The sequence below is a fragment of the Mytilus edulis genome, chromosome 1 (assembly GCF_963676685.1).
Source record: "Mytilus edulis chromosome 1, xbMytEdul2.2, whole genome shotgun sequence".
NCBI lineage: Eukaryota > Metazoa > Mollusca > Bivalvia > Mytilida > Mytilidae > Mytilus > Mytilus edulis.
This window is the reverse complement of record NC_092344.1, coordinates 58,990,767-59,008,792: the sequence shown is the minus strand read 5'-3', so window position 1 is coordinate 59,008,792 and position 18,026 is coordinate 58,990,767. Positions and strand designations below refer to the sequence as shown.

Here is an 18,026-nt window from a genome sequence, read left to right as displayed (position 1 = left end):
TGGTTAAAGATTGACTATAAAGGGCAATAACTCCTAAAGGGGTCAACTGACCATTTTGGTCATGTTGACTTATTTGTAGATCTTACTTTGCTGAACATTATTGCTGTTTACAGTTTATCTCTATCTATAATAATATTTAAGATAATAACCAGAAACAGCAAAATTTCCTCAAAATTACTAATTCAGGGGCAGCAACCCAACAACCGATTGACTGATTCATCTGAAAATTTCAGGGCAGATAGATCTTGACCTGATAAACATTTTTATCCCCATGTCAGATTTCCTCAAAATGCTTTGGTTTTTGAGTTATAAGCCAAAAACTGCATTTTACCCCTATGTTCTATTTTTAGCGGTGGCGGCCATCTTGGATGGTTGACCAGGTCACGCCACACATTTTTAAAACAAGATACCCCAAAGATGATTGTGGCCAAGTTTGGATTAATTTGGCCCAGTAGTTTCAGAGGAGAAGATTTTTGTAAAAGATTACTTTAATTTACGAAAAATTGTTAAAAATTGACTATAAAGGGCAATAACTCCTAAACGGGTCAACTGACCATTTTGGTCATGTTGCCTTATTTGTAGATCTTACTTTGCTGAACATTATTGCTGTTTACAGTTTATCTCTATCTATAATAATATTCAAGATAATAACCAAAAACAGCAAAATTTCCTCAAAATTACCAATTCAGGGGCAGCAACCCAACAACCGATTGACCGATTCATCTGAAAATTTCAGGGCAGATAGATCTTGACCTGATAAACATTTTTATCCCGTCAGATTTCCTCAAAATGCTTTGGTTTTTGAGTTATAAGCCAAAAACTGCATTTTACCCCTTTGTTCTATTCTTAGCCGTGGCGGCCATCTTGGTTGGTTGACCAGGTCACGCCACACATTTTTTAAACTAGATACCCCAAAGATGATTGTGGCCAAGTTTGGATTAATTTGGCCCAGTAGTTTCAGAGGAGAAGATTTTTGTAAAAGATTACTTTAATTAACGAAAAATGGTTAAAAATTGACTATAAAGGGCAATAACTCCTAAACGGGTCAACTGACCATTTTGGTCATGTTGACTTATTTGTAGATCTTACTTTGCTGAACATTATTGCTGTTTACAGTTTATCTCTATCTATAATAATATTCAAGATAATAACCAAAAACAGCAAAATTTCCTCAAAATTACCAATTCAGGGGCAGCAACCCAACAACCGATTGACCGATTCATCTGAAAATTTCAGGGCAGATAGATCTTGACCTGATAAACATTTTTACCCATGTCAGATTTGCTCTAAATGCTTTGGTTTTTGAGTTATAAGCCAAAAACTGCATTTTACCCCTATGTTCTATTTTTAGCCGTGGCGGCCATCTTGGTTGGTTGACCGGGTCACGCCACACATTTTTTAAACTAGATACCCCAATGATGATTGTGGTTAAGTTTGGTTTGATTTGGCCCAGTAGTTTCAGAGGAGAAGATTTTTGTAAAAGCTAACGCCGGACGACGACGGACGACGGACGACGGACGACGGACGCCGGACGCCGGACGCAAAGTGATGAGAAAAGCTCACTTGGCCCTTTGGGCCAGGTGAGCTAAAAACACCCGATTGCATGAACTCTTCATATATAAAGTTGGTGCTGTGATAAAGCAGTCTAATTTTTTCTTGTTTTACTCAATATAATCAAACGTAACTGCCTGATTAAACTTTTGTAGGCACGTCTTGTGTACATAATAAATTGGTGTCTATAAACAGTGTGTTGTCAATGCCAAAAAGCTTTAAAAACAAAAAAATCTATTTTTTTTTTTAGAAAAATGTAACTTGAAAATGATTAAATATAAAACAACTGGTGAAAGTTACCTCTAAATTCTGAAGTAAAGGATTGATTGTTATATCTTGGTTTGGAAAGAGCTGACGAAAAACATACGTCTGGTAGTCACAAAATGGTACCTTTGAGGTGAAAAGGTCAGATTTGATACTTCTCATTGTCATCTGAGCATCTGCAAATTCTAACAAAGAAATAGAAAATATTTGAAAGTAAAACAATAATACAATTCAGAATTTTTTAAAAATCGTTAAGAAATGTTCCAAGTGCTTCTTGATCAAATACCACAGCTTGTCAACATATGCAGTTTTGGGGATGATAAGTTTAAATCAAACTTACAAAGTACAACGTTTCATTATTTCTTAACATTATTTATCGAATATTACTAATTAAATTTGCACACCAATACTGTTATGATGAGATTTTTGGAAGTCACAACAGCATATTGCACAGGGCATACTATTCCAACATGTGACTAAAACGAAATTCTAAATATTCCCAATTTCCGTTCTTCATGCAAAATCCGCAATAGTTGTTGATAACAATTGTACCTTTGGTTGAGGTCAATACTATGTTATATCGACCAAGGACTTCGTCCTCAGTCAATATGCTTTTCTTGTTTCGATATAACTGCCTATCGACCTCATACAAAGGCTTTATTGTATTGTAATACATAGAATTAAGGCATCTGAGTTCATTTGGACATTTTGCATATCTCTTATTGAATTATGTGTCGATTTTACCAGTAAATAACATCAAAATGATGTATCTTGTTTTGGTGGTTGATTGTGAAAATTTTAATGGTTGTTAATTAGAAAAAAATCGTGGTCACACCATCACCTTTTCTTCTTTATTATATTTTTATCATAAGCAACTGCTATAAGTCCATATCACAAGAGGCCATCCCTAGTTTGTGTTGCTTATAATTTGATATGAAATTTCACGTTGTTTTTGAAACATATATTGTAAGCATATAAGTGTCCATTTCAAGTCTTCAAAACCTTATCTAACAATCTGCATGTCACTGGTAGAGGGAACTGTAAACCGCCTAGAACACCTGATTTCTCTTTTAGCTCATAATGGTGTTTGAGTAGTAACACAGGTTTGTGAAGAAGTTTAAAGACTTTCATCTGGTTGTGGGTTTGTTAATTTTTATCAATGGTTCTTACTTTGATTTGACCTACATTTACCCTTTTTTAAATGAACATAACTTATTGGATTTAAATAGAACAAAAATAGCGCCAGCACAAAAGTGAGACACACGCAACCGGACAAGAAACATGAATGCTTCACACTGAGGTATTTCAGAAAGTTTTTATATATATTGACATTCTAGAGAAATCAGTTGTTTTCCTTCATTGTAATAAGATTAACGGTACCAATTTTCCTGCACAAGATGCGCATTTCGACAAGTGACAGTCCTGTGGTAAGTCTCATGGACTGATGCTACCATCGTTAAAACACAGGACAGGGTTATTTTTACATCTTTGTACTTATTGAATGAAACATGTACATGTTTATTAGGATACATAAACACAATGAATGCAAATAAAACCTTGAGTTCACCAATCAAATTATCTCAGAAATTTCTTCAACTTGAATTTACATAATATCGGGGCAATCTCGATACGTAACGTAAACTTTGGAATAAAGTATCGGCTTTGCTTATTGTTGAAGGCCGTATGGTAACATATAGTTGTTCATTTTTTTGCCTCTTATGAATAGTTGTCTCATTGGCAATCATACCACATCTGTTTTTATATCATCTGCTAAATGTGTACTTGATTATTTTTACAAAGCAATGTTTTGTTTACAATTATTTCATGACAGTCGGCTCTCTTCGAAAGTTTTAAATGGACCATCATTGTTGAAGAACTACTATATTAGAATATTAAGCATTAGAAAAATCCGTATTTATAGACGAAACGCGCGTCTGGCGTACTAAATTATAATCCTGGTACCTTTGATAACTATTAGTTTGTATGTATTTGCAATGTAGACATTTAAAGTGTTTTTACTTGATCTACCACTTTTGAATACTTTACAGTTGATCAACGGATGTGAAAACAAATACACATTTTTAGGCCTAATTTACCATTGCCAATTTCCCTTTTACATAATTAATATTATCAATACCTTCTCTGCTAGCTTTTCGCACCATTTCTTCACGTGTCATTAATTCCATTTTGAATTCCTTTATGGTTTTTCTTTTTTTCTTTCTTAAAACCACAACAGACAATATACCGATTACAACAGCAATAACCAATGCTGCAGCCAAAACACCAACTATAATTGCCAATACTTGGACGTCTTCTTGGTACTGCAAGTCACCAATATAAACCTCTATTCTACCAACTTCAACCTGTAAAACTTTCATAACTTATGCAACAACCTTCTAGACCTGTGTCAACGGTTGAGATTGCTTCACATTAGATATAAAAAAAATATTCCCTTTAATAATAGACACAAATATTTCGCTTTACAATAAATAAGTGGTTTAATTTGAATCAATAAGCATTTCAACAATTCAACTGTTCTCTTGCAAATTTTCAATGCAGAACGAGTATTTTTAATTTCAAACTATCGGCTAAATGATTGTAGTTACATGGAAAATTAACAAAAAAAGTTTTCATGCTACCACCATATTATAATAGTTGCAGATTAAACATGAACTCATTTCTTTTCATAGAAATCCATTTTGACAGAGTAACTGACGGATGGAGTCAATTGTTTATTAGATTTGTTTCGCTGTTGATATGGAAGGTAATAAAATACAATTTACTTATAATTTATTAATATAGGAAGAACTAGATGTATCAAAGCGACACAATAAGCCTCGTCTCAAAAAGTTGAAAAATCTGAAATTTCAAAAACACATGTGGACAAAAACATGATGGTAGTCTCGCATATAAAAAATCAGCTCAAAATCTGGAGGCGTTTAGAAAAAAAGTCCTTATAAACGTGATTTTCAACAATTTTTAAAAAGTTTTAACCCTTACTTTTGTCAAGGGTTAAGGAACAAAACTTAAACTTGATATGTAACTCATCATGAGTAACTCACATACCAAAATTCAGCCCAATATCTGAAAGCGTTTAGAAACAAAGTCCGTATAACTGTGATTTTCAACAATTTATCATAGTCCAAAGCCCGTAATTTCGACAAAAATTAGTGGAGCGGAACGAAACTTAAACTTGATCTGTAACTCATCACGGTTAACTCAAATACCAAAATTCAGCCCAATATTTGAAGGCGTTTAGAAAAAAAATCCGTATAATGGTTTGTTGTGGAATGACGGAATGACAGAATGACGGAATTTCAGAATGACGGTATGACAGAATTTCGGAATGACGGAACTACGGACAAGGGTAAATCTATATGGCAACGACAACTTCGTTGCGGGGCCATAAAAAAGTAATGGATTACTAAACTATTTCTAGAAATATTGCATGAACAATTCAGATCCGAAAAGGTAGATTTCTAATGATGTCTCTTAGTTAATATAGACAATTGTCAAACATTGAAAAGACTATTTTCATTTATACTTACAATAACATGAACTGTATTTACATCTGACTTATTTGTTCGAGGAACGTTTTTTGGTGGAACACATTTAATAAAATCCATTGTTATGTCAGATATTTCAGAGATGAGGCATTTTCCATCCAAACCAACTAGTATGTTGTAATCGTCAAATCTAGCTCCATTTAAAATATTTTTACCCTATAAGGACAAATCAAAATGGAAACATAGCATTACAAAAATAAGTACGTTTCTTGATATGAAATTGTTTTGATTTAAACACGAATCCCGTAAATTGAAATCCAAAAGAAGAAGAGGTTTTGTGACATTAAATTAGACTTTATATACTAGCATTTGGAAACTTCCGATAAAATGTCACCTTCTTGTAGAAATGTTGGTTTTGTTTCTGTGGGGGGTATGAAGGACAGCATATATGTTCTAGTAGTTGAACCTTGAAAAATTTTGAATAAATCTTGAAAAGTCATTAATTATCGCAAAATTGATTTCAGGTGTTTCTGGTCAAATTTTACTAAGGAGTGGGAGGGGGACTTATATTTTCGATATAATTATCATCAGAAAATTAGAAAAAAGGTGTGATATAAATCATGTTAATCCGGAAGCACAGACTACTGAGTAGATGAGGACTATAATGTTTTCATATGTATTTGTATCAATGTTTAAGGGCATACGATACAGTTTTGATCCCGTATTTACAAGTTGATCAAAATTTGCATATAGGCTATTTCTTACCTGATTAAGTCAAATATTTAATAAAAATTATACCTTCATGTGCTACTTTTTGGGTTAATCGAGGTCGAAATTTTGTGTATTTGCTCAAAATTCGGATTTGTCGCCGTATTTTCCTTTTCGAAAGAAAGACATAACTTTTTTGTTTTAAAAGATAAGCACAAATTGTTTTTTGTTAAATAATTTGTAATTTCTGTATTTTATAAGTATTCTAAAAATTTATGCATTTTTTGTTCAGAAATAACTCATATTTATCAAATGGTCATAAATTGAGAAAAAAACGTAATTTTTTGCTGTATATTTATCAAAATTAAAAAAAAATGCACTATTCACAGTTTTATAAAATTTGGTCCACATAATCTCCGTGCCAAATGAAACAAAATGTTGGTTTGAAGAATGGGGGTCCATGCAATCGTTTTCAAATTAAATCAGTTTGAATGATAAAAATCAGTCAAAAAATGCATCTTTTTACGATATGTCACAGTTTGACGTCGCGAAAATAACATTTTACGTTAGCAACGTCATTACCTCCCCTGTAACTGTATCGTTTGCCCTTAAAAATGGCTATACATTTGAAATAAGAAAAAAATGTTTCACCTTCTAATACTCCGCAGTCTTATATCTAAAGAGGGGATTCAAAATAGAAATAGGTTCATAACAATAAAGGCAAAAGTACTATACCGCCTTTCAATAGTCATAAATCGTTTAAACTGAAACAAATCCGGGTCAAAAACCAAAACCGAGGAATACACATTTCTTTTATAGTCTAACTTGATTACGAATGATTCAAAATCAGTTTACTTTAATAATTAAAAAAAATAACATGTTATTATTTCAAGAGTCAAATAATACTCAGGAACTCTTTATTAATTTATGAAACTGTTTATGTTGATACGTGATTTTGTTTAACGTACCTTGATTGTAATGGAAGATTCCTTGTCATACTTAATCACACCATCGAATCTTTCGAAAGAAGGATCATCAACATAATTAATTTCAAAAGCACGTGCTATTCCGTCAAAATTAACAATAACAGTTTGGACATTTGGCTGATTTGATAATTTTTCAGGTGTTTGGCAAACAGCTTTCTTATCAGAAGGTACTTCACAAGGGTCATCCTAAAAATACAGGAAAATGAAAGTACAGATATGGATGTTTTCGCTTTGCAACCCTCTCTTTAAACATGGTTTCGTTCAATTTGCGACGATTGAATGACTAAATAGGGTATATGTCTATGAAAATTACTTATCAAGTTCATATAACTTGTGGTGGATCTTTTTCATGTGAGGAAGTTGTTGAACGTGCGAAGGAGACTTTGAGATGCAGACAATTGATTAAAGGATGTTACTTAACAATATGGCTGTATAATTTGAACTATGTTAATCCATTGTTTCCTTACAAGTTTTTTTTATCAAAATTATAGATGAGAGATGTGTTAGCCTAAATGTTCGAATTCTTATTTTTTCTTGTTCTTACAAAAATATTGTCAAGCAAGTAAAACCAATCATTTACTACATTTTAGAAAAAAAGAAGCTGAACTTCACTGAAAGCTACCTAAGGAGTCCAAGTTAATGAGCATACGTCGAAACTACAGTAAAAAAACTACGTTTTTCCTTTCCAAATTTGTGTTTTATCAATGTCAGTTGAACATGAATGCCATGTTTAAAAGATTTCAACTCCAACAAATCGAAAGCGCATGTCGAATCATATCAAATCAACTTTATTGGTTTATTGCACAAATAAGAATTTTCTCACGGTACAAGTTTATATCATTTATAAACAGCCGGTCAAAATTGACTGTCCCTTTGGTATCTTTCGTCCCTCTTTTACACGGGTAGTACAGTATGCAATGAAAAGGATCACATTTATCAGTCTTCGAGATTTGGCGGTGACCACCTTAGTTACAATAGGGAATACATATTTCCAGTTGTTTAGACAATTATATGGTCATTTTTATAAATTTCCTGTTTTTAGAATTTTCGAAAAACTAAGGATTTTCTTATTACAGGAATAGATTATTTGTGTTGACATGAATTATCATTTATAAATTAACTGTTTACAAACTTTTGAATTTTTTGAAATAATAACGCTTTTCTACCTCAGGCATAGATTACCTTAGCTGTATTTGGCAACACTTTTAGTAATTTTGGATCTGAACGCTCTTCAACTTTGTACTTTATTTGGCTTTTTTTTCTTTTTTACTTTTTTTTTAACCTTTTTGGATTCGAGCGTCACTGATGAGTCTTTTGTAGACGAAACGCGCGTATGGCGTATATACAAAATTTAATCCTGGTATCTATGATGAGTTTTATTTACCTTAGCCGTATGTGGCAAAACATTTTTGGAATTTTGGGTCCTCATTGCTTTTCAACTTTGTACTTGATTGGCTTTATAACTATTTTGATCTGAGCGTGACTGATGAGTCTTGTGTAGACGAAACGCGCTTCTGGCGTATTAAATTATAATCGTGGTACCTTTGATAACAATTAGAGTCATTATGTAATTCAGAGATTACTTGTTTGACTTTATGAATATTTTGATATAAGCGTCACTGATGAGTCTATTAGAGGAAATGTATACATAATTATGATCCACCTTATGTGGAATTTTAATATAAGGTGGATCATATGTATACATTTTCTCTTATAGATTTTTTTTGATGATTTAACAAAAAAATGATTTTACTATGCTTTTTTTTCAAAAATATAATAAAAGTATGGGTCACCGTGCTATGTGTCAAGCTAAAAGTCGTACACAATTACACAAATAAGAATAGATTGTTATGAAAAAACACTTTATAGGTTTTATGATTTGCTTTAAGAAAACAAAAAGAAAAAAAATATCACCGAACTTGTTTCCATGCTATAAGTGAATCAAAAGAATATTCAAATCATAACATTATATTTTTTTCAGTAAAAGTGTTTTCTCACCTTGAATGGCTAATTTGAAAAATTGATTCTAAAAACACGAGTGTTTTGGAATTTGTTAAATCATTTTAGTTAGTGCAATTAATCTCTTACTTTCCTTTATGCAAATTAAAGTTTTTCCAATAAATTGCACATCTATGTACAAATTTGTAAGTTTAGACTAAGAACTTGCCGATTGTGTACTGCGATTGTACAATCAAAGATGGCGGTATGAATCTACTATAATATTATGACATTATGCTAGACAAAATTAAAAATGTGTTTTCTTAATTTATGAAAGAGTATACAATAAGGGGTAAATTAGAAATCACTTACCACTCTTTCGACAGTTATCTGTCCAACGTTATTGAAACCATCACCATTAATTGTAAATGTTGAGCCTCCACTAATGTATAAAATCACACAAATTTATAAATTTACACTACTGAAATGACTCATGTATACTTTTAAGATGACAATTAACATGTGAAAAAAATCAAACATATAATAATGGAGCGTTACTCCTTGGATTCTTAACTTAACCGGGTTAATTCAGTTCTATCTTATTATCTTTTAGATACTTGAAGTAGACGTTATAAGGTGTTTAACCGTATACCTATTTAATGAAACGTTATAAAGTCTTAACCTTGTACAATTTTACGAAACAGTTGTGAACCTTAGATGAGTATTTTGAAGAACTATATTTTTAAAATCTGTAAAATAAAGGGCTGCGCTTTAGCGCATGATACGCCCGTTGCTCTTTTAACTTGTCTTTTATGCTTTAAATGAATTTATATGATCAACTAGAAATATATATACAAATCAAAAGGGATGTTACATTAATATATTCACCAAAGTTTCATAAAATCCCCCTTTTTTAAGTATAAAAATTCATTACTTAAGAAAACGTAAAATCTAAAATTTATAAAAATGGAAAGGGAGCTTATGTCAATAGATATAAACAATTTATCAAAGTTGCATAAAATTTTGTGAAAGTGTTTATAGTTATTGTCCCAAAATTGGAAAATCCCCCCTTTTTTAAATTCATAACACGGAAATGTAAAATCTGAAATTTATAAAAATTGAAAGGGAGCTTACATCAATAGATATAAACAATTCACCAAAGTTTCATGGACATTGGTGAAAGCCTTTTTGAGTTATTGTCCGAAGTGTTGAAAATCCCCCTTTTTAGCTCACCTGGCCCGAAGGGCCAAGTGAGCTTTTCTCACCACTTGGCGTCCGTCGTCCGTCGTCGTCGTCCGTCGTCCGTCGTCGTCGTCCGTCGTCCGTCGTCGTCCGTCGTCGTCGTCGTTAACAATTTACATTTTGAACTTCTTCTAGAGAACCACTGAATGGAATGGAACCAAACATGGCATGCATGTTCCTTATGAGGTGCTGACCAAGTGTTGTTACTTTGTAGCCGATCCATCATCCAAGATGGCCGCCAGCGGGGGACTTAGTTTAACATAGGACCCTATGGGAAATGCATACAAATGACTTCTTTTAGAGAACCACTGAATGGAATGAAACCAAACATGGCATGAATGTTTCTTATGAGGTACTGACCAAGTGTTGTTACTTTGTTGCCGATCCATCATCCAAGATGGCTGCTAGCCGGGGACTAAGTTTAACATAGGACCCTATGGGAAATGCATACAAATGACTTCTTTTAGAGAACCACTGAATTGAATGAAACCAAACATGGCATGAATGTTCCTTATGAGGTGCTGACCAAGTGTTGTTACTTTGTTGCCGATCCATCATCCAAGATGGCCGCCAGCGGGGGACTTAGTTTAACATAGGACCCTATGGGAAATGCATACAAATGACTTCCTCTAGAGAACCACTGAATGGAATGAAACCAAACATGGCATGAATGTTCCTTATGAGGTGCTGACCAAGTGTTGTTACTTTGTTGCCAATCCATCATCCAAGATGGCCGCCAGCCGGGAACTTAGTTTAACATAGAACCCTATGGGAAATGCATACAAATGACTTCTTTTAGAGAACCACTGAATGGAATAAAACCAAACATAGCATGAATGTTCCTTATGGGGTGCTGACCAAGTGTTGTTACTTTGTAGCCGATCCATCATCCAAGATGGCCGCCAGCGGGGGACTTAGTTTAACATAGGACCCTATGGGAAATGCATACAAATGACTTCTTCTAGAGAACCACTAAATGGAATGAAACCAAACATAGCATGAATGTTCCTTATGGAGTGCTGACCAAGTGTTGTTACTTTGTAGCCGATCCATCATCCAAGATGGCCGCCAGCGGGGGACTTAGTTTAACATAGGACCCTATGGGAAATGCATACAAATGACTTCTTCTAGAGAACCACAAAATGGAATGAAACCAAACATAGCATGAATGTTCCTAATGGAGTGCTGACCAAGTGTTGTTACTTTGTAGCCAATCCATCATCCAAGATGGCCACCAGCGGGGGACTTAGTTTAACATAGGACCCTATGGGAAATGCATACAAATGACTTCTTTTAGAGAACCACTGAATGGAATGAAATCAAACATGGCATGAATGTTCCTAATGTGCTGCTGACCAAGTGTTGTTACTTTGTAGCTGATCCATTATCCAAGATGGACGCCAGCGGGGGACTTAGTTTAACATAGGACCCTATGGGAAATGCATACAAATTACTTCTTTTAGAGAACAACTGAATGGAATGCAACCAAACATTGCATGAATGTTCCTTATGCCGTGCTGACCATGTGTTGTTACTTTGTAGCCCATCCATCATCCAAGATGGCCGCCAGCATGGGACTTAGTTTAACATAGGACCCTATGGGAAATGCATACAAATGACTTCTTTTAGAGAACCAAAGAATGGAATGAAATCAAACATAGCATGAATGTTCCTAATGTGGTGCTGACCAAGTGTTGTTACTTTGTAGCCGATCCATTATCCAAGATGGCCGCCAGCAGGGACTTAGTTTAACATAGGACCCTATTGGAAATGCATACAAATGACTTCTTTTAGAGAACCACTGAATGGAATAAAACTAAACATTGCATGAATGTTCCTTATGAGGTGCTGACCAAGTGTTGTTACTTTGTAGCAGATCCATCATCCAAGATGGCCGCCAGCAGGGGACTTAGTTTAACATAGGACCCTATGGGAAATGCATACAAATGACTTCTTTTAGAGAACCACTGAATGGAATAAAACCAAACATGGCATGAATGTTCCTTATGAGGTGCTGACCAAGTGTTGTTACTTTGTAGCCGATCCGCCATCCAATATGGCCGCCAGTGGGGGACTTTTGAATGAAATTAAACATGTTCCTTTCCTTATCAATGAGGTTGTGTTGTCACTTTTAGCCAAATTTTATATTTTTTCATGATTTCAAAAACCCAAGTAGAATCAGGTGAGCGATACAGGCTCTTGAAAGCCTCTAGTTTTATGAATAAAGCCCCATAAATCCAAAACTTAAAATCTAAAATTTATAAAAATTGAAAGGGAGCTTACATCAATAGATATAAACAATTCACCAAAGTTTCATGGACATTGGTGAAAGCCTTTTTGAGTTATTGTCCGAAGTGTTGAAAATCCCCCCTTTTTTATGAATAAAGCCCCATAAATCCAAAACTTAAAATCTGAAATTAAAAAAAAACGAAAGGGAGCTTACGTCAATAGATATAAACAATTCACTTAAGTTTCATGGAAATTGGTGAAAGTGTTTTTGAGTTATTGTCCGAAGTGTAGACGACGGACGGACAGACGGACGGACGGACGGACGGACAACGGTATACCATAATACGTCCCGTCTAAAAGACGACGGGCGTATAAAAAGTAAAATTACAAAATTACACAACGCGGAGGAAAGTAACATAGTTCTAAACAAAAAGTCCACAAGCAAATGGCAAAATCAAAAGCTCAAACACATCAATCGAATGAGTAATTCAATGTTTCTGTCACTTATATACGTCATCGTGTATTTTAAATTAACGAATACTAACCTCTCTATAGCTTTTAATGTCTCATTCGAAATATCAATTGTTGGATCCGGTAAATACTGAAATGTTCTTGTCAGTTGTAATGTTGTATAAGTATCTATAACAACCACCAGCTTTGTCAAGTTACGAGGTTCATTTGATTTACCAGTTTTGCACATTATTTTCGAATCATTCATATTTACACTATCAAGAATGCTGAAACAACGTGAAAACGCATTTCAAAAATGGTTTCAAACTAACAATACAAAATAATTATATATAACAAAACGTGTGTCTCTGTATTTCATTAATATGTCTCGCAATTGTTATAACAACTGTTTTGGAATTCAACAGGACTGAAGTTATTAAAAATTAATCTCTCGCGTTAACAGAATTATGGTGGAGAGGAACCTCACTTATCCAGTCCCAAAAACTGAATGTATACAACTTGTATGTTTATATTTCATTTGACCTATTTACTGTTGTTTTACAGTTTAAATACATTTTGACTTTGACTATCGTTAGTACTAGCGTCAAGATAATAGAAGTTAGTCCAGGTTAAAATTTCGCTTTAACTCTAAATTCGTTATTGAATTATTTGTCATATGAACTTTATCACTACATGTAGGTCAATGGAAATATGTGTTAGAATGTCGGCACAACCTAATGTTCCTATCGATTATTTTTTAAATTCTGAATTACTCATAGCTTCAGTTTTGTGTGATCGCGTGCGTGGTTTTTGTTGTTGTTATATATCTTATTCATTTGGTGATTTCTTGTATTATCATCTGGATTTTGACCACCCCATTCAACTTGTATATTTCGGCATATACTCTCACTATAATTTATTCTCTTGGGAAAAACAATTTTTTTTATGTTCGTTTAGTATGGTTCAGCTGAAAACTGAAGTATTAAAAATTCGGCAATCGAATAACTCGGTTTTGGTTTGTGATTTGTTGTTTTCTATCGATTTATGAGTTTGGACATCGGTAAACTACTGTTGCCTTTATTTCTGAGTTACAAAATGTTATATAAAATGGCAGATGATGAAATGAACATATACTAAAAAAGTCGACTTGAATTGTGGAATGCTCATAATCAAATCATATAACTTTTGGGGCCCTTTATAGCTTGTTGTTGGGTGTGAGCCAATGCTCCATGTTGAAGGCCGAACCTTGACCTATAATGGTTTAATTTTATGAAATGTTACTTGGATGGAGAGATGTCACATCGGCACTCATACCGAATCTTCCTATATCTATATAATCAATTTCAAATAACCTGCATTCTATGCATCGGACGCTACTTTCATCACAGAATTCTATACTATATCGGTCTGGTCCTTCAAACGTGATATTTTGGCCTGATATGATAATGGTTGTATTTCCAGCTAAAATTCCCTTATTAGGATAAAAGTTCTGGATGTCACCTGGATTCTGAAATATCAATGGCGATTTAACTCTATAGGCAAAACATAGAATAAACCAAAGTCTTGTAGCATTAATTATTTATTTGAATATATCTGACAGTTCAAATATGATTTTCATAGAATTGTTCAGTGAAAGAACAATACTTCGTGGATTAGATATAGATATGTTCAAATTTGTTATGCACACAATAGAATGTTTCGTATCATTTAACTTTGCTGTGTCATACAAGGGTAAATATTGATATAAGAGTGCATAATAGTTAATGAAAGCCATCCTTCCACATAAATGCAAATACATATTACTAATTTGCTGTCAATTAAATGTAAGAAAATAAATTTTGAAATTTAATAGTAGTAGACTACATATGTTTATACTAAATACATTGTAAATCATATGAATCCACAAAATTTTGCAACATATAATAAGGAAACAAAATGACTAGCAACCACGTACAAGCAGTAAATAAAAAAATAAAATTATTGAAACAGTCACTTGAACAGATAAATAAACATCAGACATTACAGCTTGTGAACTAATGATTTAAATGTTTTCTTTCCTTTAGTGGGATAAGTTACAAATCTATAATTCAGTCAGAAGATTAATATTCCGTTTGTATTTTAAGCATCTCTGTAAGCATATCACCATACTTTTGGTGCAATTATTAGTATGATCAATTTTTAATTAACATAAGGTGTCAAAATTTGCATATTAACAACGAACAATTCAAAATGTTACATATTGCATATTTTCGGGATTGTGAATATCTACAGAAACTATGACTATGCTACAAAGAATTTAGAGCAGCATAATTATTTTAAATTGATGATCAACATATCTCAATGCAGTTTTATTTTGACAAGAAATGTCGAAAATTTACAAAATTAACTTCCGTATACTTTGTCAATTTAATAAATGTTTGTATCCAATATATTTACCTTGTATGTAAAATATATATTTTTCGTTATAGGGCTTGGACAACCTTTAAATGACATTTGTATTGTTGCATTATTCGGTTCTAAAATTTTTCCAGTTACACAACTGAACCTGCTAAAAAATATGAATATTGATTGAATAACACTGTTACACAATAAAAGACATTCCTTTGTATTATAACGAATTCAATCTTACTTTTGGTTAAACTATATATTTATAGAGTAATAAAGTACACTGTATACCGATATTCATCTAATTCTAAATTGTATTAAGTTTTATTGCATTCTCTAAATCCGTTTTTTTTTCTGTTTTACATCTCGGATTTGTCCCTGCGATATCTGTTATCTGCACATTTTTGTGTCTTGTGTGGTTTAGAGTGTAAACCTATACACTCTTAAAGTGAGATTAAAAAAGAAATATATAGGTGGTTCAGAAACCATTACGTTTTGTCAATTAGAGAACAATCTTACGTTTCTTGAATATATTTGAAACAAAGGAAAAGTGTTAATATATACATCAAAAGGACAGCAAATCATTGACAAAAATAGCCAAATTATATCCTTGATTTGTGTATCATATTACAAACTAATGCACTTATATAGTAAACTTACGAACTCTCGTTTTTATCTGATTTGTCTGATCTTTCACTGTCGTAACCTTCATCACTGAGAGGGAAAAAGTATGCTGTATAGGTATTCTGATATCTAATGTATTTTCAAGTGCAATGTTTTAATTTCGGTTACGTTATTTCTTAAATCGTTCTATAGACGTTGTTTGTGCAAGCGTCCTTGTCTGTTTTTGTATGTCAGATTTTCATTATCCCTGAGAATTTCTGATATCAGGACCGTGTTATTTAGAGTGTGTCATTCTTAAAATTCAGAATGTAAAAGAGTAAAGTGTCAACCCGACAAAAGAGCAAAAAAAACCCAGATAATAGTTCAGCAACGGTCTCCAGCACAGCAAAAAAAATCCTGCATCCGGATGTGGGCGTCAGCTGGGCCTAATGCAAAATGTGTTATAGTTCAGCGAAAATCGATTTCACATTAAACAATGAAACAATATTTAACAAAAGAGACTCTAAATGTAACAAAGAACAGAGGCTCCTGACTTGAGACAGGCGCAAAAATTGGACTCGCTTTTCAACTATTCACTCTTTAATGAAAACTGTTTCGAATACAAAACTCACATAAACAACTTAACGTACCATTAGTTTATATATATATAGAAAGGAAATGTGTTTATACATCAATGAAACAACATCTCTTTGACAAATAAATAGCTAAATTATAATATTGATGTTATTATCATATTTCAAAACTATTGAATTACTATGGTAAACTTACAATTTTTTTTCTTTTTCTTCTGTAATGTCAGTGCATTCAGCTTCATCAATGAAAAAATATTCCGGCTCATCATCTTCGTTATTGACAGTTACAGTTATTGATGTCCCTCCGTTGACTGGTCCACTTACAGGATATATCTAAAAATGTATAAATGTTATCTTCATTGATAAAAAAGGTGTATGATAATGCTACTTGTATATTTCTTTTAACCGATTGTTACCTGGTGTTAACAACATTGATCTACAAGACTTAGTTATTTTAAAATTTTATGTTTCGTCTTCTATATAAGCAACTGGACCACCACTGTTTTTGTTGCAGTTGTGTTTATCAGAATTTGGATTTTTGTGTAGTGTTTTGTGGGCTTTTGATTTGTCTTTTCATAATTTTCTGTTTTGTTAATGTATAATTGTCTTGTTTTCTTCGACTTATGAGTTTAAGTTGTCTCCTTGATATATATTGCCTCTTGAATATTTTATAATATATCTTAATATAAAACTTAAATCACATGTTTCAACATACTGTATGATAATGTTGGTAAAACATTTTCTATATATATGGTGTAAAAATTCAATATATCCTTATTAGCAATAACAGTAGACGCGATTTAATCGTATTAAGAAAAAAGATGATTCATTTACTTTTTACATTTTACTATGGCATACTGACAAGTTAAATATAAAGAGTATCAAGGCTTTCACATATACCTTTTCAACTGTCACGTTGTTATTCCTTTGACAGTTCTTAACATATTGTGAGTTGCTACAGTCTTCATATTTATAGAATCCATCACATGTGTATACTACAAATTCACAAAAACTAAATATATCGTACGTTAGATCATAATTTTCATTTCGAATAAGATTTGACAAAAAAAAAAATATAGACCTTATTCTGTTTTCAAACAGCACACAGAATAAACGTTTTGAATAACAAATGTTTTTTCACACTATTTTAGATTTATGAATAATATCGGAATTACTCTAAACACTGAAAAAAAATACATGTTTTTTTTTCTTCATGTTTTCATGTTTTGTTTCAAGTTTTTTTTAAAGAGTTTATATCTCTATCCGTTTTGCAATCTTAAATGGAATTTCAATATCATCAGCAAATTCGTTCTATCAAAGAAATGCATATTCAAGTAATATAACAAGGTTTGTTCTCGCTTTTCCGACATAATCTTATTTGCGATAAAAAAAAAATGCATTTTACCTGAACTTTCTAAAAATTTTGTATTCTGGCAACATTATAATTTTCTTGAATTTTGTGATGAACACAAAGATTTGCAGTACGATCATAGCTTCGTCGACTTTGAGACAACCTCCATGTTCAGTATGTTATATCTGGTTTTTTTGTTATTATGGCGTTGTCAGTTTGT

At 32.7% G+C, this 18,026-nt stretch overlaps 2 protein-coding genes across 2 annotated transcripts in view; both read right to left on the bottom strand.

Annotated features, from left to right (window-relative positions):
• Positions 1–15,416, bottom strand: part of LOC139514537 (plexin-B1-like) — a 30,731-nt gene extending 15,315 nt beyond the window's left edge. Inside the window, exons 1-8 of the mRNA XM_071303905.1 lie at positions 15,311–15,416; positions 14,227–14,381; positions 12,970–13,161; positions 9,326–9,395; positions 6,998–7,201; positions 5,364–5,537; positions 3,953–4,178; positions 1,852–2,000 (exon numbers count right to left, since the gene is read on the bottom strand). Coding sequence (XP_071160006.1) covers positions 1,852–2,000; positions 3,953–4,178; positions 5,364–5,537; positions 6,998–7,201; positions 9,326–9,395; positions 12,970–13,161; positions 14,227–14,381; positions 15,311–15,367 — 1,227 coding nt within the window. The 5' untranslated portion in view covers positions 15,368–15,416. The remainder of the gene's footprint in view (positions 1–1,851; positions 2,001–3,952; positions 4,179–5,363; positions 5,538–6,997; positions 7,202–9,325; positions 9,396–12,969; positions 13,162–14,226; positions 14,382–15,310) is intronic.
• Positions 15,417–15,915: 499 nt separating this feature from the next.
• LOC139524125 (plexin-B-like) overlaps positions 15,916–18,026 on the bottom strand; it is a 45,699-nt gene continuing 43,588 nt past the window's right edge. The window contains exons 13-15 of the mRNA XM_071318747.1: positions 17,356–17,450; positions 16,652–16,788; positions 15,916–15,973 (exon numbers count right to left, since the gene is read on the bottom strand). Of these exons, the coding sequence (XP_071174848.1) occupies positions 15,916–15,973; positions 16,652–16,788; positions 17,356–17,450 (290 nt within the window). The remainder of the gene's footprint in view (positions 15,974–16,651; positions 16,789–17,355; positions 17,451–18,026) is intronic.